The sequence below is a fragment of the Pecten maximus genome, chromosome 10 (assembly GCF_902652985.1).
Source record: "Pecten maximus chromosome 10, xPecMax1.1, whole genome shotgun sequence".
NCBI lineage: Eukaryota > Metazoa > Mollusca > Bivalvia > Pectinida > Pectinidae > Pecten > Pecten maximus.
The window spans coordinates 42,262,252-42,286,243 of record NC_047024.1 but is presented as its reverse complement, the minus strand read 5'-3'; the positions used below and the strand labels follow the sequence as shown (position 1 = coordinate 42,286,243).

General features: G+C 36.1%; 1 protein-coding gene across 2 annotated transcripts; it reads left to right on the top strand.

Moving 5' to 3' along the window:
- The first annotated feature begins 1,789 nt into the window (after window positions 1–1,789).
- On the top strand, window positions 1,790–20,368 carry LOC117336071 (acyl-CoA synthetase short-chain family member 3, mitochondrial-like). 2 transcript variants are annotated; one of them, XM_033896435.1, is made up of 16 exons: window positions 1,805–2,348; window positions 3,474–3,618; window positions 4,061–4,381; window positions 4,866–5,009; window positions 6,307–6,387; window positions 6,946–7,041; window positions 7,852–7,962; window positions 9,423–9,466; window positions 9,884–9,987; window positions 10,307–10,402; window positions 11,142–11,205; window positions 11,769–11,850; window positions 12,503–12,625; window positions 15,676–15,775; window positions 16,624–16,799; window positions 17,996–20,368. In XM_033896435.1, the coding sequence occupies exons 1-16, from the start codon at window positions 2,065–2,067 to the stop codon at window positions 18,074–18,076; spliced, it is 2,052 nt and encodes a 683-aa protein (XP_033752326.1). In that variant the 5' UTR covers window positions 1,805–2,064; the 3' UTR covers window positions 18,077–20,368. The 2 variants fall into 2 exon arrangements, with proteins under 2 accessions (XP_033752327.1, XP_033752326.1); XM_033896436.1 differs by lacking the exons at window positions 16,624–16,799; window positions 17,996–20,368 and adding an exon at window positions 15,888–15,936 and having other exon boundaries at window positions 1,790–2,348; window positions 15,676–15,816.
- Window positions 20,369–23,992: the final 3,624 nt, after the last annotated feature.

Below are 23,992 nucleotides of genomic sequence, written 5' to 3'. Positions count from 1 at the left end.
TAACTTTGTAACAGTCAGATGCTTATATATAATTTCAAAAGTATCCATGACTAATGCATTTATGGTAGAGCCTTAATTGGCACTTTAAAACATTTGCTTAATTACATGTACCTTTCAAGTATGTTTAAGGTCACAATTTTCAATAAATCATTGGAGGAAGGAAAACTACAATCCAACTGGAAAGAGGCAAATATTACCCCAATTTTCAAAAAAGGCTGTAAGAAAGACCCTTTAAAGTATAGGCCGGCCAGCTTGACGAGCATTGTATGTAAGGTTATGGAATCAATCCTATAGGGACAGCATCATGGACTACCTGGAGTAAAATAAGCTATAAACAACAGCCAATATGGATTCCGAAAGGGTAGAACGACAACACTACAGCTCCTGGAGGTCCTGGATGATATCACTAAAAAAATACATGACGGCAACATGATGGACAAGATTTAACTAGACTTTCAAAAATATTTCAACACAGTCCCCCATTAAAGACTATAAAAATCCAAAACATCGGAATTGAAAATAAAGTATCAACCATCAACACCCCCCCCCCCCCCCCCCCCCCCCCCGGATCCGTTAGTGTAGGTAGCGGGTACTAAAAGCAGACCTCTGGATATCTTGACAGAACCGGTAGAAAAGGACAAGGTTGATGAACGTTTTGCTATGATATCGTCACTGGTGACCAAGACAGATATGGACAAGATGATGGACAGAAAGTTGGAAAGACTAAGGGATAAAGTCAGGGAGGACAATCGTGTTTTGGTTAAACAACTAGAAGGAAGAATTTTCGATCTGGAGAAAGAAAACGATATCCTGAAGACCAAGGTGGAAAACTTAGTTAATCATTTGAGAGATTCTGAGAAATTCAACGCCTCGCTGGATTATAAATTGAATGATCTGGAACAGCAGGGGCGAAAGAACTCCATCCGCATTGTAGGGCTAGACGACAGCAACGAACGGGAATCGGTGGAAGAATGTGTGGGGAAAATTGTGACATTTGTGAGCTTACCAGATGGGATAGTCGAAGCACCAACCATAAACACTTTTAAATCCAGGTTGAATACTTTTTGGAAAAGACTTGAAATCAAATTCAACCCCGATTGTTACAACTGAGAGCACGAATCAACATTGCAAGGTTTCATGGATAACAGATATAGAGTAGAAGTATTCTCTGGTTAGAACAATGTATATTTAACCATGGAAGTATTTTAACGGAGTAACCTAAATGAAGTATATGATTATTGTGGATATAGGCTACAACGCGCAACCCACAACATCTTCGAGTATGTATAGAAGAATCACAGGTGCCTGACTCGTTTTTATAAAAAAATAACATATAGAGTACATATAAATGAGAATTATATGTACTCTATATGTTATTATTTTATAAAAACGAGTCAGGCACCTGTGGAAGAATAAAGGTGGTCTAGAAGCGCATAGCTTATACAGACCGAAGATCAGGTAAATCAGGTAAAAAAAAAACATGGTCGCTATTTGTATGAAAGGGCTTTATATAAGTTGTATAACTTGTGCCCAATCCCTTTGTAAAGTTCAGTTACAAATAAAAATATGTTTAAATCAATTGTATGAAGTTTTGAAATAAAGCGCATTATTATTTATGACAAGATGTAAATGCTCTCGTCTCAGTCGCCATTTTTAATTAAAAAAAAAAAAAAACATAATTTAAAAAAAAAAAAAAACACACACACACCAAACATCACGTCCACAAGTACCTGCAAAAAAAAAACAAAAAAAAAAACATCCTGGTACATACAACTAATATGCAATGTATATATATATACTATAGAGTCAGGCAACATTGATAGTGTGCTAATATTAAATATAAAATTATTGATCAAAAAAGGATATCACAAATCCAAATATTTCATTATACAGAAATACGATCCACTCAATTTTCTCGCTATTCCGTGAACTTAGACGAATATCCGACGCCTAATGGAGTGACTACGGTACGACACTCGGGACACCTCGAGACATTACATGTACAAATGCAAGTTAACTTCGTAACTCGATCATAACTTTGCAAGTTTTGCTAAAACACACACGATGGCACTCTGCAGGATAGCAACTTTGGTCAGAAACTCCACGGCTGCAGCTATCCGACAGGTGCATGCATGTTGTTACCATCGTGTGTCGTGTTCCTGTCGCCATCATGCACGACAGTTCGGTGTACATGCTGGCGATTCGGACCGTAAGTCGACTTATGATCAGGTGTTCTCAAGTTCCATAGAATCGCCACAGGATTTCTGGGCCACTGTGGCCGAAGATCTGGTGTGGCATAAAAAGTGGGATCGCATCCTTGACAACTCCAAGGAACCATTCACAAAATGGTATGGTAAATTGGGAAATGCATATTTTACTTTAGAAATATTGTGTTTGGAATCCACCGCCGATTTAATTTAGGACACCAATCTGATTTAGTTACCGTAAATTTACTTATAAAAGCACCTATCGGCGTTTTGTCATTTATGTATACTATAAATTACTAACGGAAGTAATACAATTATGAATGAGTTCTTTAAATTTAAAATTCAGCCATGATATCTACCCTGCATCAAATCTACACTATTATATATAGCTACAAGTGTAGTTATCCTTGTTAGAGAGTGAGAATTAAATACATTTTTTTCTGTATATTACACAGGATAAAAATGGGGATCAGATCTGAATTTAAGTCAAATGTGTTTGCAAGTAAAGTTTAATGAATACATCATAAATATTTCTTTGATATCTAAGATTAATGATGAGGAAGCAATTTGTAAAGGGAGACAACCTGTTACATGTAAATACACTGTATATGTATTTCAAACCTGCCAAATCTCCATATTTTTCGGCATAGCCGTATAATTTTCTTTTGTTCCCGGATATGATGTGACAGGTGGCGTAATTGGTCTAGATGAAGTAATCGATTGGTCAATGTAGCGGTAAATGCAAAATGCAGACATGCAGTTAAAGGCGAAACAAAATTAAGATTGAATGCAAGCTGAATAAGTGGATGTATCTATTCAAATGACACATTAATAAAATCATATTCCTGATTCAAATGCAGTCTTATTATCACCAAAAATTATTCAAACTGATATAATTTTGTTATCCGTGCTGAAACTGCACATTTATTAATTAGTTCGTTAATTTATTTCACCAGCAGTTTACATTATAACCACAGACATTAAAACTATGCCGTTCATCTTTTTTAAATATATTTCTTGTTTACCAACAGTTTTAATGTATATTACATATATACCTCAAGTATTACTTCCACATCCCTATATTAGTCTGAGAGATAATCTGTTTCATTCCAATTATTATTAATACGTCTTTGATCATTGTTACTCTGAAAACATAAAGTAGCCTGAGTTTCCTCTGACCCTGGCACCATGTATCAGACATAAATAACTCCTATGTGGTACTTTTGATATGTCACTGTGCTATTCTGAAGACACGCTGTTCTGTAGGTTTGTTGGCGGGGAAATGAACACATGCTACAACGCCCTGGATCGTCATGTTGAGAACGGGGACGGAGACCAAGTGGCGATAATTTACGACAGTCCTGTCACAAACACCCTGAAGAAATACACCTATGCTGAACTTCTGGACGAAGTAATTCTGTCAAAGATACACTTGAAATAATGTTACATTTTATTCTATTTCAAAAGAAATTTATGAAAATTTAGACACTTTGTCTTATATGCAAAATTTATATGCAAGACATATTTTTTCTTCATAGAAAAATCAAAAACAATACACAAGTAACTTAACAGTATCTAAACAATTAGGCCCGTTTCACCAATGTTCTGTAAAATAAAATTCCATTGGGAAAGCATTTTCGGATATAAAGGAAAAATCTTACTGATATTTCCCTTCAATTCTGTAATACTTTCTTACAGAAATTAAGTTAAAGAATTTCCTTAATTTACCGTAAGTAACATTTATTGAAGTCATGGGTCATTCTGAAATGTAAGGTGTTAATTTTTGAAAAAACCAAATTACTCTTACTTATAGGTATGTACATGTATAGAAAATACAAAATCATAACTTACAGGTGAGTCGATTTGCTGGTGTACTGCGATCCCTTGGAGTGAAGGAAGGTGACAGGGTGCTGATTTACTTACCCATGATTCCTCAGGCGATAATATCAATGTTAGCTACGATTCGTATTGGTGCCATCCACTCTCTGGTATTCGGGGGATTTGCTGCGAATGAGCTTGGAGTTCGTATTAAGCATGCTGCGCCAAAAGTTGTAGTGAGTGCAAACTGCGGTGTGGAGCCAAATCGCACTGTTGACTATAAACCCATGCTGGACAATGCTTTAGCCAACATCGACTTCAAGCCAGACAAGTGTGTTATCTACAACAGGCCAGGGGTAAATTAGAATCTGTTGTAAATTTGATGTAATTTGAAACATATAATTTGATAGAATGAAAAAAAAAACAACAAAAAAACCGAAGTATCATCGTAAAAGAGAAGATTATATTTATCACCGAAACTTTTTTGAAGATGTGTAAAACTAAAAGCGTTGAAATTAATATTTTGCTGAAATATTTTAACATAATTTTGTATCATTATTATAAAGACATTATCAATGAGCTCCATGTTTTAGTGATGCAAATATGAAAATAAAAAAGAATGATGTCATCAATTTTAAGTGACGATTAATTGATTTAGATCATAATACAGAGGGTGAAATGGTTGCGTAGAAAGAAAGACATTATTTTTCTCTTTTGGAATTATAGAAAGAAAAAAAAGGACGAACAGCACTCTGATTCAGATTGAGTTAAATGGCTATGTAGTTATTCTTAATCTGGATTGATATGTCAGCATAATTATAAAATTTGTATTATGTACAGTTTACACCCTCTCCACTGGTAGCGGGGCGAGATGTCTGTTATCATGAAGAGATGGCTGGGGCCTCCCCAGTGGACTGTGTTCCTGTGTCTGCGACTGACCCCAGCTATATTCTGTACACCTCTGGGACCACAGGTCTACCGAAGGTCAGTTGTCTCATCTAACTCACACAAGGTCAAATATCTCACACAGCCAATCTAACAAGGTCAAATACCTGATCGCAAAAGTCCCGCCAAATCTCACATCAGATTTCAAAAGGCCAAAAAACTCTCCCACTCGTTCTTGGAAGGCCAACTTACTCTACCATCAGCTCCCACAGGGTGATTGTTTGTTGCCATATTATGCTAGCATTTCACTTCAAAACATTGAAATTTTTACTTTATTTGATATACATAATTGTAGATATTTACATATGGACTGACATTTGTTCCTCCATTAGCCAATCAGAGATCAGGATTATCTCCCCTGCCATTGTCCTGACATTTGTTCCTCCATTAGCCAATGAGAGATCAAGATTATCTCCCTTGCCATGGTCCTGACATTTGTTCCTCGACTAGCCAATGAGAGATCAAGATTACCTCCCCTGCCATGGTCCTGACATTTGTTCCTCGACTAGCCAATGAGAGATCAAGATTACCTCCCCTGCCATGGTCCTGACATTTGTTCCTCAATTAGCCAATAGGAGATCAGGATTATCTCCCCTGCCATTGTCCTGACATTTGTTCCTCAATTAGCCAATAAGAGATCAAGATTATATCCCCTGCCATTGTCCTGACATTTGTTCCTCCATTTGCCAATAAGAGATCAAGATTACCTCCCCTGCCATGGTCCTGATATTTGTTCCTCGACTAGCCAATGAGAGATCAAGATTACCTCCCCTGCCATGGTCCTGACATTTGTTCCTCGACTAGCCAATGAGAGATCAAGATTACCTCCCCTGCCATTGTCCTGACATTTGTTCCTCCATTAGCCAATGAGAGATCAAGATTATCTCCCCTGCCATGGTCCGGACATTTGTTCCTCCATTAGCCAATGAGAGATCAAGATTATCTCCCCTGCCATGGTCCGGACATTCATATATGATAATCATAATAAAGTGATCCACTAGTATGGAGTGTCTCTTGTGTCTTCGACGTTTAAGACTTTGATTATTTTTAATTGTTAATGTCTAACACCATTTTAATTACACATTCTGGGATTAATTGGACTTCATGCAGTGACTTTGGTGAATTTTATTATTGACTCTTATTTGCTGCATTAAAGATGATTCTTGTGTTGACAGGATTTTAGACATAGGTGAATTAATCAGAGAAATTATGTAGTAAATTTCTATCCAGGGTTATTCCTCTGTGAAAACAGTTTACTGCTTATACTTCTCATGATCAGTTCCATTTATCCTGATTTTTAAAAATTTTGATGTATTTGCCATACTTTACTTTATAGGCAGTAGTGAGACCAAGTGCCGGACATGCTGTTGTACTCAAATGGTCTATGTGGAATATCTACGGTTTAAAACCAAAGGAGGTAAAAACTTCTGCCCGTGGTCAACTTGTCTGTATATTCTAAATACTTATATATCTGATCAGGGTTTGAGGAAAAACTTCATCTTAAATTATTGTTAGACATATTGCCAATATCGTTAATGTTGATTTTGATTTCATGATTAGAAATAAATTCTTGATGATACTGTATTTATTCTCATATTAGTCCTTCCATAATGAAAAATGTTAGTATTACCATATTTATTTATCCTCAAGTAAGCCCCCTTCCCCAAGTGTAAAAGATCAGTATTACCACATTAAAAAAATGTATCCTTATACCATATTTATTCTAAAACTAGCCCATCCCTTAGAATAACAGTTCAGTACTAAAATTTAGGGAGGGCTCATTTGTGAACCTCATTAGCATTTTAAAATTGAAGATTAGAATTCCGCTTGGATTGAGATCTTGGTTCAGAATATCAGCCCTTGTCTTAGACGCTGGGATTTATCAGTCTTAAATATATACAGGTAAGCCGAGATTCTTTGTTGCTGATTATAATGGTGACAAGTGTTATATTGTCTATGATGATTTGTTGTACAGGTATGGTGGGCTGCTTCAGACTTGGGCTGGATTGTCGGACATTCCTACATCGCCTACGCTCCACTTCTAAACTGTAATACTACAGTGCTGTTTGAGGTACATTTTTGTAGGTAGAACTATCGGACTAGTATATGATTGATTGTTTTAGAGGTTACATATTAATATAATTTTCACAAAATGCGAGACTTTTATTTACCTCGTGCATATGGCAAAGATATAGAGCATGCACTAGTTTGATATGGCTTTGCGGTATACATGAAGTAAACAAAACACATCTACCTATTTGTAAACAACCAAAACACAATAACTGATTCAAATACTTTTATAATATTAATGATTATTCAATGATGGACAAGCATACACACATACTTGACACTTACAAAGTTACTAAAATCGTTCTGATGACGACTACCTTCTAATCGAAACATGTAAACAACTCCAGGAATAAATTTCTGGACGAAACTCCGTGTTGGGATCACTCCTCCTTACGCAAAGTTACTAAAAGATCAGAAGTAGAAAAGCGCCTGGGTTTTAACTAACAATTAACATTGAGTGATAACCTGAGATACATTATACAGTATGTTATTATACATATTTTCCTGTTACACATATTGATTTACAATATATTAAGAGATATGGATTCACTGACTAAGTTTCCAGAAATCCAGTTGTCTAATAGTATAGGTATTCAAGAATATATTTAAAAAAAAAAGGTATCCCACCTAATTGGAAGTGTGCTCTGTTCTATGGAAATTGAGCAATACAGTGTCAATGTAGTTCAGGACCAGGTGTTTTGACAGAACTGATTTGTAATGACTTAGCGTAGTGAAGTTTATAGTGTTTCAGTTTGATGATTTTAGTTTATTTTCTGTCCCATCACAGACAATCTTTATCTGTATGTAACAGGGGAAACCAGTAGGGACACCGAATCCAGGCACTTTCTTCAGGATCCTTAAGGAGCATGATGTCAGTGCCATGTTTGTCGCCCCCACAGCTCTCCGGGCCATCAGAAGAGAGGTGAGTTTTTATGCTCTCATAGGCCAACAACAGGGAAGGTAATCCTTTGGGTCACAACAGGGGAGGTAAGTCTTGGGGCCATGACATGGGAGGTAAGTCTTGGGGTCATGGCATTGGAGGTAAGGAATGGGGCCATGACATGGGAGGTAAGGATTGGGGTCATGACATGGGAGGTTAGTCTTGGGGCCATAACATGGGAGGTAAGGATTGGGGCCATGACATGGGAGGTAAGGATTTGGGGCCATGACATAGGAGGTTAGTCTTGGGGCCATGATATAGGAGGTAGGTCTTGGGGCCATGATATAGGAGGTAGGTCTTGGGGCCATGATATGGGAGGTAAGTCTTGGGGCCATGATATAGGAGGTAGGTCTTGGGGCCAAAGAGAAGGAGACATGTTTTAGATGTGCCAGGTTAGTATTGAGGCATGGCAGGAGAGATAAGTTTTGATGCTCTCCCAGGCAAGAGGGATGAAAGTGCTGGGACTAACAACGGGTGTAAAAAGTATTCTAACCAGTAGCCCTCGTAGACACCAAAGATCTATTAGCCAAACAAATATGGGAACAAATGGAAAATTAATGATTAAATAAATAACATAATCAGAAGGGCTCTTTTTTCATACATGTGAAAAGCTGTGATAATCATTTTGATAACTGGAGATCTTGCATGTGCAATTTGGTATAATTGACTCAATATTAGTAAGATTGTTGTTGCCAAGAATTTTCATGTTTTTATGTGTGTTTCGGACACCCCGTGAATAAAATTGTCGGGCAAACTCAGGGGAGGTAAGTCTTGATGCTCTCATTGGTGCTCTCAGGGGAGAATATGTGTCAGGGGTCACACAGGGGAGATAAGTATTGAATTGATACTCTCACAGGTTAAGGGAGATGAGTATTAGGGTCATAACGTGGAAAGGAAGTCTTTATGTCATCATGGTCTAGGGATCAGTACAAATGTTGTAGAGGTATTCTTTGTGCCTCAAAGGCTAGGGGAGGGAAAATGTTGTGACCATGGCAGGGGAGGTAATCTTGATCTATCATTGGCTAAACGAGGAACGATTGTCAAGACAATGGCAGGGGAGGTAATCTTGATCCCTCGCATGTTACATGAAGAAAAAATATCAGGACCATGGTAGGGGAGGTAATGTTGATCTCATTGGCTAGTGGAGGAACAATTGTCAGGACCGTGGTAGGGGAGGTAATCTTGATCCCTCGCATGTTACATGAAGAAAAAATGTCAGGACCGTGGTAGGGGAGGTAATCTTGATCTCTCATTGGCTAATGGAGGAACAAATGTCAGGACCGTGGTAGGGGTAGTTATCTTGATCTCTAACTGGCGAGGGCGGTGCATACTATAGGAACAAAAGAGCGTACATGTAGTATTGTCTTTTCTTTAAACCTGAAATATGTTTTAATATTTTTGTCAATTGATACCCTAACTTTGGCATGTTTATGGTATTCAAGGATCCAACAGCTGAACATGGACAGTCATATTTCCCATTACCAAAGTGAGTAAAACATTTAGATTATAAAAACATGATAGTATCAACAGGTTAACTAGTATCATTTGACAATATGAAGATAAATATAGACTTTACATTCAATTACACAGTATATCAAACTTCTTGAACATATGTCATAATCAAATAGTTTCTCCATTGTTTTGGTAGACAAGAAATTTAATACATTTTTTGAAAACAAAATCATAAATGGCAGATTTATCTTATTTTCTTCTTGTACCAGTATACAACAATATTTTCTCTTTATTAGATATGGTATAGTATAAGTAGTATATCAGTAATGGACCACTTTATAGACATGACTTGTCAGGACTTTGTATAAGATATTGCAATTTAATATAATATTAGTGGGAACCTTGCACAAACAGATACACTATCTGACTATAAACATTTTAAACATGTCAGGTTCCAGAACATGTTTGTGGCTGGTGAACACTGTGACAGGGAAACTATGGACTGGACTAAGACGACTTTCAGAGTCCCTGTCTTGGACAACTGGTGGCAGACAGGTAAGTATGGACTGGAAGACGACATTCCTTGTCCCGGTCTTGACAACTGGTGGCAGACAGGTAAGTATGGACTGGACTAATACAACTTTCAGAGTCCCTGTCCTAGACAACTGGTGGCAGACAGGTAAGTATGGACTGGAAGACGACATTCCTTGTCCCGGTCTTGACAACTGGTAGCAGACAGGTAAGTATGGACTGGAGTAATACAACTTTTAGAGTCCCTGTTCTTGACAACTGGTGGTAGACAGGTAAGTATGGACCAGAAATTGTTAAATTTTTATTTTTTTTTCTTAAATTCTGAAATGTTTTGTTTGTACAGAGACTGGCTGGGCCATCACCTCCACCAACATTGGGCTGGGAGATAGGACAAACCCCCCTCAGGGAGTCACAGGAAAGCCTGTCCCCGGCTGGAATGGTAGGTCCCATACAATATCCTTTTACCATACTAGTACATATACAATGGTCATTAAGTAAAAAATCCAGATATATATCTATTAGACTGATGTGTGATATAGAATATGTCTACATATACTATGGTATACAACTACCAGTAGCTTTTAATATGTATATACTGATAACATAATTATGTACTAGTGTGATATGAACAGAAGCAGTTCCGAAAATACAAAAATGTAGTGAAATATTTAGTATAATCATATAACCACAGGACCATACGACATTGTTTGTTATATTCGAAATTTGTTACAGGATTTTAAGATATATAGGATGAGCCAAATTGTGGATTTTAATTTATTTTGTAATAAGCAGAAATCAGCAGTACATCATATTAAGCCTGTTCATCTTTTCACTGTTCACTGTTACTGTATCATAGGCTGTTATATGCCAAGACCGCAGAAATATTCAGGTGAATGATACAGGCCCTGATGGCCTTTTGTTCTCACTTTGTCATTTTGTCCCGTTTCTAATAGCACACACTCTTCATAGCATAAAGCTGAATGTGCTCATATATACATGTATAGCTCATGAAAATTCAGTTAATTTACAGTTTATATAATAGTATCATAACTTAATGACCATTAGTATCATAACTAATGTATTATATAAATGGCCTTTAGCTGATTTATAACAATTAGTGGTCGTCAGTCAAAGTTTAAGTTATGACTGGACTTTATACATTTGGATTATATTTGTAGTTAAGGTCCTAAGAAATGACGGCTCTGAGACGGACAACATGGAACTAGGACAGATCGTTGTCAAGTGAGTAGTGATCAGGAACATAGACTGGGAATGTATGTAATTATTGATATCAAGTTAATTAATGTACATTCTATGATACAATATGACTGAACTGTTACTAAGCCGTTTGTATTATTATCCAGATATTGTCTATACAAGTATGTCAAACTTGGATGTATTATTATCCAGGTATTGTCTATACAAGTATGTCAAACTTGGATGTATTAACAGATATTGTCAATACAAGTATGTCAAACTTGGATGTATTATTATCCAGATATTGTCTATACAAGTATGTCAAACTTGGATGTATTACCAGATATTGTCAATACAAGTATGTCAAACTTGGATGTATTATTATCCAGATATTGTATACATGTACACAAATATGTCAAAATTGGATGTAAGTTAAAATTTGTCAAACTTAGTCAAACTCGGGATTCGAGACTTTTTAACATTAAGTGTTCTTTTGGTTTTTTTTATTTCATAAATGTGACAGGTTTTCTTTGTGTGTTAGAAGTTACATTTATGTTTGCGGACTTTAACTGTGTCACAGGTGTGTTAATTTCACTTTGTTGTTACAGGCTACCTTTACCACCGGGAAGTTTCTCTACACTTTGGAAAAATGATGAGAAATTTGAGGAAACTTACTTCAAAAGTATACCGGTTAGTTTGTTGAATTTCACCTATGATATATTTATTGTTCACAATAGATTTGTCAAGCGTCATTGTATTATATTATTGATATGCATGATTATAATTATATTACTTTATATGTGTTAGAAATTAATTAGGAAACCTAATTTAATGACTTGAATTGATTTTTCTTGTACAATGTTGGTTTGAATGGCGGCTTGAAACTTTCTGTTAATAGGAATTTCAGCTGTAGGTAATGGTATATATTTGGAATTAAATGCCTTTTACATCCAGCCCTGATATTGAAATACCCATAAGTACACCATTATTATTGCAGTTCTGAATATAAACACATCCTGTTACTTTGAGTCAGGAGTCTATGTGTTAACCCCCACATGGGCTTATTACAGAATAAGTACGGTAATATATACATATATTGATATACAAGATCAGTTCCTTGCAAATAAAATTATAGAATACAACAAACTCACAAGAATTGTACACCTTAGACTTTCTGTGATCAATTTGGCATCTTCAGGCATACAGATAGACCCATACTAAGTACATGTACATGTACAAAGTGCATTGTACATACAAATTTAAACCAGAAATTTTTGTAAAACTTTCTCTTATGAATTTCTTGACTCTTAACAGAGAGCCTTTAATTGAATTGATTATTCAGGGTTACTACAACACGATGGACTCTGGATACCGCTGTGAGGAAGGTTACATTTCCGTCCAAACACGGACAGACGACGTTATAAATGTGGCAGGGCATCGTCTGTCGACTGGAGCCCTGGAAGAGGTGAGCTCTCTGCTAACACAGCAATAGGCTAAATCTGAACCATATACTGCCTGTAAATAAATCAGACTTTTTAATCAGTACACAGTTAATGATCTATGTTTAAGATATTTTATAATTTTAAACTATGTTATCATGTTAACATATTTTACTATTGATTATTACTCACAAAAACTGAATTAAAAACAATGGAATTATACTGATCGCAATATACTGGCAATACAATTATATATAAATAGAATATGTTTGAACCTATAACATGATAGTGAAGCAAATGTGCCACTGTTTCACATGTGTTCATACTATGTACTATCATGATAAAAAAACTATATATCACAAAATGATGCAGTTTCGGAAGAATTTTTCAGTCAAATGGGGGTATTCTGAAAAAAGCTGTAAAATAATGACAAAGACTCCAGTAGAAAGATTGTGTGTCTATAGTTTTTGTGTGTCTATAGTTTTTGTGTGTCTATAGTTATTGTGTGTCTAGTTATTGTGTGTCTATAGTTTTTGTGTGTCTATAGTTTTTGTTGTGTCTATAGTTTCTGTGTGTCTATAGTTTTTGTGTGTCTATAGTTATTGTGTGTCTAGTTATTGTGTGTCTATAGTTTCTGTGTGTCTATAGTTTTTGTGTGTCTATAGCTTTGTGTGTCTATAGTTATTGTGTGTCTAGTTATTGTGTGTCTATAGTTTTTGTGTGTCTATAGTTTTTGTGTGTCTAGTTATTGTGTGTCTATAGTTTTTGTGTGTCTATAGTTTTTGTTTTGTCTATAGTTTCTGTGTGTCTATAGTTTTTGTGTGTCTATAGTTTTTGTGTGTCTATAGTTTTGTGTTGCGTGGTAAATGGACTGATGAAGGCAAGTGAACTTTAATCATACAAGTATAGTTCAAAGTTTACTTTATTTGCCTGAAGTTTTCTTGTCTTCAACCATCCCAATAATAAAAACATTTAATATTAATCAGTTTATATAGTTATTAAGTCGTACATGTACTGCAAACAAATATGCCATACATTTTCATTATCACTTATTTTTAGGTCATCTGACCCGAAGGGTCAGGATGACCTATAGTCATCATGCTTCGTCCGTCGTCGTGCGCCGTGCGCCGTGCGCCGTCCGCCGTGCGTAAACTTTTCACATTTTAAACTTCTTCTCAAGTTCCACCAGTGGGATTGAGCTGAAACTTGCCTGAAATGATGCTGGGATGGTCCTGACCAAGTGTTGTTAATTTTCGGGTCGGTCCGAAATCCAAGATGGCCGCAATTGCCGCCATTTTGAAAACACATTTGAAACTTCTTCTCAAGTTCCACTGGTGAGATTGAGCTGAAACTTGCCTGAAATGATCCTGGGATGGTCCTGAGGAAGTGTTGTTATTTTTCAGGTCGGTCAGAAATCCAAGATGGCCGCCATGGCAACCATCTTGAAAAACACATTTTAAACTTCTTCTCCAGTTACACTGGTGTGATTGAGCTGGAAATTGGTGAGGATGTTAAGGAAGGAGAGCCAATAAAGTGTTGTTATTTTTCGGCTTCGTAAAAACTTTGACATGGCAGCCACGGCAGCCATTTTGTAACATGATTGCGCAATCATTGTTCTTCTGAACAACACCTATTTCAAACTTCTTCTCAAATTCCATCAGTGGGATTCAGCTTTAACTAACCAGAAATGATCCTGAGATGGTCCTGACCAAGTGTTGTTATTTTTCAAGTCGGTCAGAAATCCAAGATGGCCGCCATGGCAACCATCTTGAAAAACACGTTTTAAACTTCTTCTCCAGTTCCACTGGTGCGATTGAGCTGGAAATTGGTGAGGATGTTAAGGAAGGAGAGGCAACAAAGTGTTGTTATTTTTCAGCCTCGTAAAAACTTTGACATGGCAGCCACGGCAGCCATTTGTAACATGATTGCGCAATCATTGTTCTTCTGAACAACACCTATATCAAACTTCTTCTCAAATTCCACCAGTGGGATTCAGCTCTTACTAAGCAGAAATGATCCTGAGATGGTCTTGACCAAGTGTTGTTATTTTTCAAGTCGGTCAGAAATCCAAGATGGCCGCCATGGCAACCATCTTGAAAAACACATTTTAAACTTCTCCAGTTCCACTGGTGCGATTGAGCTGAAAATTGGTGAGGATGTTAAGGAAGGAGAGCCAATAAAGTGTTGTTATTTTTTCGGCCTCGTAAAAACTTTGACATTGCAGCCACGGCAGCCATTTTGTAAAATGATTGCGCAATCATGGTTCTTCTAAACAACACCTATATCAAACTTCTTCTCAAATTCCACCAGTGGGATTGAGCTCTTACTTACCAGAAATGATTTTGTGATGGTCCTGACCAAGTGTTGTTATTTTTCAAGTCGGTCAGAAATCCAAGATGGCCGCCATGGCAACCATCTTGAAAAACACGTTTTAAACTTCTTCTCCAGTTCCACTGGTGCGATTGAGCTGGAAATTGGTGAGGATGTTAAGGAAGGAGAGGCAACAAAGTGTGGTTATTTTTTGGCTTCGTAAAAGCTTCGACATGGTAGCCACGGCGGCCATTTTGTAACATGATTGCGCAATCATGGTTTTTCCTGAACAACACCTATTTCAAACTTCTTCTCAAATTCCATCAGTGGGATTCAGCTGTAACTTACCAGAAATGATCCTGAGATGGTTCTGGCCAAGTGTTGTTATTTATTGGATCGGTCAGAAATCCAAGATGGCCACCATGGCCAACACTGCCACTATATACTTGCTACAGAGAATACATACTACAATAATAGAAGGTTTTTAATTTAGAGTCAGATGACCGTTAAGGCCCCTGGGCCTCTTGTTTTTTTATATAATTAGTTTCTTAAAGTTTCTGCATTCATTAATATAGAATACTATAATTATACAAAAAAATATCGGGATCACTTTTGTCAACCAAATTCTGAGTCATTTTGGAAAAATTTCACATTGACAATACAAACTAAATTGTATTCATCACGGTCGAAACAACTCTTAACTAACCATTCGTGATGCATATTAGACTGTTTCTAATGTGTGTTTTCATTGAACGTGTACCCCAAGGCTATACTGGAGAGTGAGGACGTGGTAGAGGCTGCTGTTGTGGGAGTCCCTGATGACCTCAAGGGTCAGGTACCTCTGGGACTTTGTGTAATGAAACACGGTAAGTTCTGATTCTGGTTGGAGAGTGATTGTCCTGGACAGGTAATTGTCCTGGACAGGTAATGAAACTCGGTAAGTTTCAATTCTGATTGGAGAATGATTGTCCAGGACAGGTAATGAAACATGGAGAGTTCAGATTCTGATTGGAGAGTGATTTTCCTTCATACAAGTGTTAGTATTTATTCATCGTTCTAGTCTAATTAAAAAGGCTTTCATGTCATGCTTATATCAATTTCAAGTTAAAACATATACAAGATTGCTTATCAAGATATAATATTTGTTGCATATATATATAGGATTATATATTCAGTCTTGTATTTATGTAATAATGCATAAGCATATAGCTTTAGTGGAATGATATGGCCTATTTTGTTCGTGTTTTGTCAAAATTTAATCTAAACCAACTTATTCTATCAGGAGGCAAAAAAATGGGCTCAGTCTACATCTTGAATTATCTTGACCTGATTTCAAGGTCAAATTTGATTGCATATTTTAAAAGGATATTGCGACTACGTGGGTTTTTCCTGGTACATAGTTTCCTCCCACAGTATGACCACTCTGGGTCAACAAACGTGATTAATATCAGTTGATACAACTTGTTTTGTACTTCATGTAAAATAAATAAAGTTTACAAATACATTTAAATTAATAAAAAAAAGGGTGTTGTGGTTTTGGGTGGGTAATGGTCCATTACACATATTGAGTCTTATCTACATTCATGACTTTAATTATAATTTTAATTAATGATTTAGGATGGATAGCATGATCTGTGTTAGGAATATCACAGCTCCGGGTAGATAATAATAAACTAGCTACCAAATGTCAGCCTATTGATTATCAAAATGACAGGTGTGAAGAAATCAGAGGCAGAGGTCATCCAGGGTGTGGTCGAGAAGGTGAGACAATTCGTAGGACCAGTGGCCAGCTTCAAACAGGCAGTCATTGTACCCAAACTGCCCAAGACTCGGGCTGGCAAGACAGCTCGAAACACGCTGGCAGCCATAGCAGCAGGGAAACCCTATAAGGTAAACACAGATCATACAGAATCTGGGCCAACAGCTGGGAAACCCTATAAGGTAAATACAGATCTGTACAGAATCTCGGCTACAGCTGGGAAACCCTATAAGGTAAATACAGATCTGTACAGAATCTCGGCCATCAGCTGGGAAACCCTATAAGGTAAATACAGATCTGTACAGAATCTCAGTCATCAGTGGGGAAACCCTATAAGGTAAACACAGATCTGTACAGAATCTCAGTCATCAGCGGGGAAACCCTATAAGGTAAACACAGATCTGTACAGAATCTCGGCCATCAGCTGGGAAACCCTATAAGGTAAACACAGATCTGTACAGAATCTCAGGCCATCAGCTGGGAAACCCTATAAGGTAAACACAGATCTGTACAGAATCTCGGCCATCAGCTGGGAAACCCTATAAGGTAAACACAGATCTGTACAGAATCTCGGCCATCAGCTGGGAAACCCTATAAGGTAAACACAGATCTGTACAGAATCTCGGCCATCAGCTGGGAAACCCTATAAGGTAAACACAGATCTGTACAGAATCTCAGCCATCAGCTGGGTCCTCATATTTTGTGTGGTGAACAGGTTTCTTATTTCCCAAAATGTTGCTCTTGTATGATGTTCGGTACTGAATAAGCTTTTCTTTGCAGTTACATTTTCTTGTTATGCTATTTAGTAAAGTATTGTTGTTTTGTCGATTTTCTATTTCATCATATTGTAATAAAGGTTCACTTGGAATTGAATTGGTCCAGTGGTAAAGTTACATAATATTCTTTTAATCCTTTAACCTAGATCTTGGTCCTATATCTTGTAATGGTTAATGCAAGCTTGAAGATACTGATTGTTTACAGGAATAAGGACGTATCTCCAACATAGTGTGCGGAGTAAAGGGTCGTATCTCAAATTTATCAATTTTAAATTTTAATAAATTTCAATTCTGGGTTAACTTTTCTTATAGAATGTGTACTTTATATCAATGGAAATTGTCTTATTCTTTAAAATCGTGTAGTATTTTAACAGAATTATACCTTTTCAGTAATTTACTAATTCCATTGCATGAAAAAATGTGGATTAATTGATATGCTCTTTTTTCCCTCAAATTCTTAAGTGAGAAAATAGGACACAGTCCTTCCTAGGATAGTGTAGATTGATATTGTGTATAACAAATTACATCAAAATTAACTCCTTGACTTCCAGGTCCCTGTCACTATTGAAGACGCTACAGTCTACCCAGCAATACATAAAGCTCTAGCTGAGGCAGGCTTCCCGCCCAAGTAACCAATGGTCATCTCCCTAGTCACAGTAACAGGCAACCAGTGGTCAAAGGACATTTAGTGACTAAACCAGTGGTCACAGGACAATTAGTGACTAAACCAGTGGTCGAGGGACAATTAGTGACTAAACCAGTGGTCGAAGGACAATTAGTGACTAAACCAGTGGTCAAAGGACAATTAGTGACTAAACCAGTGGTCACAGGACAATTAGTGACTATACCAGTGGTCACAGGACAATTAGTGACTAAACCAGTGGTCACAGGACAACTAGTGACTATACCAGTGGTCACAGGACAATTAGTGGCTAAACCAGTGGTCACAGGACAATTAGTGACTAAACCAGTGGTCACAGGACAATTAGTGACTAAACCAGTGGTCACAGTACAACTAGTGACTAAACCAGTGGTCACAGGACAATTAGTGACTATACCAGTGGACACAGGACAATTAGTGACTAAACCAGTGGTCACAGGACAATTAGTGACTAAACCAGTGGTCACTTGTTAACCATGTAATACCAAGTTACAGGTAAAACTGAATGAAAGAAACGGAAATGAAATCCTGCCACATTGACTGTATAATGGTTGTCTGTGATTTTGAGACTCATATCTGCATATACTCCAGAACATAGGAGCTATTCAAGGTGCCAAGTTTTAACACAATCTCTTTTAAATTAATAATTTTTAAATGATCATTATTCTGCTCATTTGTAAAATATATAATGGTGTTTATCGATTTATTGAGTGATATTGTCCTTCAAATGTCATATCTGGAGGATCATTTTTCCTTTTTGAAAAAAATAGATTCATCTTAAAGTCCGTTTTAAGATAATGATATATGATGATGTGTTTGTGTGCCATATTACATGCCTTTACATGAACTGTCTGCAATGTTTTATATGATTAAACAGTGTACATGTATAATACTACAAAAGTACTACTTTGTATGTGGGTTATAGACAATGTTTTATATGATTAAACAGTGTATATTTCTACTTTGTATGTGGGCTATAGACAATGTTTTATATGATTAAACGGTGTATATTTCTACTTTGTATGTGGGCTATAGACAATGTTTTATAGTATTAAACGGTGTATATTTCTACTTTGTATGTGGGCTATAGACAATGTTTTATATTATTAAACGGTGTATATTTCTACTTTTTATGTGGGCTATAGACAATAATCTCACTGACATTTGGTGTTTAATTATTCTGACCTGGATTTCTAATGTTGTGCCATGAATCAATACTAGCATTCAGTATTTTTTTTATACTTCCAAAAACAAGGGTTCTATGATTTTTACCTTGTCTTGATGTGTACAATCATTATACAAGCTCACCATTGTGGCAAATCACAATTACTTGGCTAAAAGATAAATCAAGCTTTGTTTGGCTTAAATAAAACATAGTTCTCTCTTTTTGCAAATTCATATTCTGTTGTTGTATATACTGTTTACAGACATTGAATGATTTTAGTGACATAGAAATAACTCTCTTGCTTATATTCATAAACAATTTGATATAACTAAAAATCAATGAGAACATTGTCTAAATACACTTTCCTCTTTTCACTGTTACTTATTATAAAATGTAAATGATTATATTTTGCATGACATTGTATAAAACACAATAGTTATATTTTTATATATAGATTATACCTATTATTCGTACACAATATATATTTTATACAATATACACAGAAGATAATCCTTCCATGTTGAATGATTTGGTTGTAATCTCCACCATTTTATTACATTCTATAGAACTACATACATGTATATTTGGTGGTAAGGTTTGTGATGACATTTACAATTTGCTAATTTGTTTATTCATGAAAGTTTTTATATCTGCCTTTTAGTAAAGATCGAAGTGTAGTTTATCAGAACAGATTGCATGTATTGAACACTTAGTAATGCCATGTAATTTTTTAATTGTCGCCTGTTATTGAATTAATGGAAGTCTTGTATTTCACTTTTGCCCTCTCTGCTTTTAATTTTAGATTTTCAGCTTCATGCTTTTTTCCCTGTAGAATATTTCACCTTTCCAAATTAATCCTTTATTAATCGGCCAGCTTTGTGAATATTTATGTCCAGAAACGTCATATTTATAATCATAATGTAACTTGGATCTGTAAATGAAGGACATTTTTGACTTTGATGTCACAGCTACGTTAAATGTTTTAAAATCTTCCAAAGACAGAAAAAATAAAAACCATTGTGGATTGCAGCAAGCTATGATGAAACGGTACAGCTGCGTCAAATGTGCTAAAATTTCAAGTGTAGAGAAAAACAAAAAAGTGAAATGCAGCAAGATAAGTTTTAACGTTACGATGAGAAACTTTAAGTATTTTAGTACATGCTTTTTAACAGGCCAGAAATATATACAAAGGTAAGTTTGAAAAGTTACATGTCTAAGAAATATTGAATATTGAGTATCTTTCAGAGTAATTGCATTTTTTGGACTTTTGGTAAAAAGATAATTTTATTATCTTCTTCTAATGAACCACAATGCCAAGAATCATGACATTTTTCCTGTAGCTTAGTTAGTTTATTAGTAGCATTTCATTTTTTTTTCTTCCAATGTTACAGAATTGTAACAGTTACACACTGTAGTTGTTGTGCAGATCGAAATACCACAGTAAGCTATATAAATGTCAAGGTCACCTTTATTAAATCGTTAAGTTGCATTGATGACAGTATGTGCCACTGTAAAAACTAAAACTTTCATTAGTATGCATTTATTAAGGAAATTTTGAATGATCACATGTTCTGCCATATCTGAAAATGAGGGGGGTTTTGTAGCATTTTACTCCAAAACTATTACCAAGACAATTGTGTGATATCCTCATGTCTCAGAAATCTTCTTACATACAATGTACCTGTATATGTTATGCTTTTATAACCAGAAGTATCGGAATTTAATTTACTGTCAAGCTCAAGTACAAAATATACATAATAACTATGTACATGTTTATACATCTAATCTGACCAATATATTTCTTTAAAGAATTTTATTCTAGATTTGAAGCCAAGACTTGAAAAATCTTTTTTGTATTGAAGAAAATGTATTTTTATATATTTGAAGGCTCAGAGAGTTAAATAATAAAGCAAGTTTTTGTTTTTAAACTATATAGTTGTTCTTATAGTTTGAATTTAAATTTCAACAGTGGCTTTCAAGTTTTATTTGAATTCCAACAGAGGCTTTCAAGTTGTATTTGAATTCCAACCTAGGCTTTCAAGTTTTATTTGAATTTCAATGGAGGCTTACAAGTTTTATTTGAACTTCAACAGTGGCTTTCAAGTTTATTTGAACTTCAACAGAAGCTTTCATGACAAGTTTTATTTGAATTTCAATGGAGGCTTTCAAGTTTTATTTGAATTTCAATGGAGGCTTTCAAGTTTTATTTGAACTTCAACAGTGACTTTCAAGTTTTATTTGAACTTCAACAGAAGCTTTCATGACAAGTTTTATTTGAATTTCAATGGAGGCTTTCAAGTTTTATTTGAACTTCAACAGAAACTTTCAAGTTTTATTTGAACTTCAACAGAAGCTTTCATGTTTTATTTGAATTTCAATGGAGGCTTTCAAGTTTGATTTGAATTTCAACAGAGGCTTTCATGTTTGATTTGAATTTCAACAGAGGCTTTCAAGTTTGATTTGAATTTCAACAGAAACTTTCAATATCAGCAATGCATCTGTCTAAAAGTCATGTGACAGAACAAACACACATTGTTTACTAATGATGACGAGGCCTTTAGAAACGCTATTATGAATGTCATATTTCTTCACACAAATAACCTCTTCTGCAACCATTTCGGATGACCATTATGCATATGTGAGGTTCACAATATAAAAGATCTTAAAAGACGGAGTGACTATATATGTCATATCAAATTTTTCATCTTTTCCATGCTCTATCTCCTAGACAACTTGTCACTGGAACTTAAATTCAAATGTACTCGGAACATGGGTTCATCTAGGTGAGGCAAATGTGTCAGGTGCATAAAAAAACTCCAACCTACATTTTGACCGTTGATTTGTCTGTATCAGAGAAAAGTTTGTCCGCATTGTGCCTCCCTCATTTCTGGTCACTGGAACGTCATTACTCGAGGCATGGCCATTGGTTCACTTGCAGTGAACTTCCAATATCAACTTCTATAATTAATGAAATCCCTGAAATCATTCTCATTTATTGCAAACGACCAAATGCGATGATTGAACATTAGAGGCACATGGACCCTTGGTCGCCTGAAATCCGAAATATTTGTTAATTAGATTTTTGTTTTGCAACAATTGAGTGCATTTCAAAAATATGATAATTTTTTTTTTTATATCCATCATACATGTACCTAGCTAGTACATAAATAAGATTTATCATTTTCAATGGCAATTAAATAAAGCGTGCTCAAAAATGTAATTTTCCTATATAAACTATTATAAGGTTCATACCCTCCGAGGGAGAAACAATGAGACTCCAGGGTCATGAAATTAACATTATTGAAAAAACACCTCAAGGCCCTTCTATCAATTAGGATTACAATATATTTGATTCTAACGTATCTGGGTATTGAGAAGATTTTTAGCCCACCATCATCAGATGGTGGGCTATTCAAATCGCCCTGCGTCCGTGGTCCGTCGTCCGTCCGTCCGTCCCTCCGTCCGTCCGTCCGTCCGTCCGTCCGTCCCTCCGTCCGTAAACAATTCTTGTTATCGCTATTTCTGAGAAAGTACTTGTGGGATCTTTCTCAAATTTCATATGTAGGTTCCCCTTGGTGCCTAGTTGTGCATATTGCATTTTGGGACCGATCGGAAAACAACATGGCCGACAGGCAGCCATCTTGGATTTTGACAATTGAAGTTTGTTATCTCTATTTCTGAGAAAGTATTGAAGAGATCTTTCTCAAATTTCATATGTGGGTTCCCCTTGGTGCCTAGTTATGCATATTGCATTTTGGGACAGATCAGAAAACAACATGGCCGACAGGCAGCCATCTTGGATTTTGACAATTTGAGTTTGTTATCGCTATTTCTGAGGAAGTACAGAAGGGATCTTTCTCAAATTTCATATGTAGGTTCCCTTTGGTGCCTAGTTATGCATATTGCATTTTGGGACCAATCGGAAAACAACATGGCCGACAGGCAGCCATCTTGGATTTTGACAATTTGAGTTTGTTATCGCTATTTCTGAGGAAGTACTGAAGGGATCTTTCTCAAATTTCATATATAGGTTCCCTTTGGTGCTTAGTTATGCATATTGCATTTTGGGAACAATCGGAAAACAAAATGGCCGACAGGCAGCCATCTTGGATTTTGACAAATGAAGTTTGTTATCGCTATTTCTGTGAAAGTACTGAAGGGATCTTTCTCAAATTTCATATGCAGGTTCCTCTTTGTTCCTGGTTATGCATATTGCATTTTGAGACTAATTAGAAAACAACATGGCCGACAGGCAGCCATCTTGGATTCTGACAATTAAAGTTTGTTATCGCTATTTCTGTGAAAGTAATGAAGGGATCTTTCTGAAATTTCATATGCAGGTTCCCCTGAGTGCCTAGTTATGCATATTGCATTTTGAGACCATTCGGAAAACAACATGGCCGACAGGCAGCCATCTTGGATTTTGACAATTGAAATTTGTTATCGCTTTTTCTGTGAAAGAACTGAAGGGATCTTTCTCAAATTTCATATGGAGGTTCCCCTTGGTGCCTACTTATGCATATTGCATTTTGAGACCAATCGGAAAATAAAATTGCTGACAGGCAGCCATCTTGGATTTTGACAATTAAAATTTGTTATCGCTATTTCTCAGAAAGTAATGAAGGGATCTTTCTGAAATTACATATGCAGGTTCCCCTCAGTGCCTAGTTATGCATATTGCATTTTGAGACTAATCAGAAAACAACATGGCTGACAGGCAGC

Bases quoted from the DNA above. Each gene is read 5' to 3' on its own strand.
- LOC117336071 (XM_033896435.1), top strand. From the start codon at position 2,065: ATGGCACTCTGCAGGATAGCAACTTTGGTCAGAAACTCCACGGCTGCA. The intron at 3,619-4,060 runs GTAATTCTGTCA...CATAACTTACAG, and splicing joins ATGCTGAACTTCTGGACGAA to GTGAGTCGATTTGCTGGTGT. The intron at 11,206-11,768 runs GTGAGTAGTGAT...TTGTTGTTACAG, and splicing joins CTAGGACAGATCGTTGTCAA to GCTACCTTTACCACCGGGAA.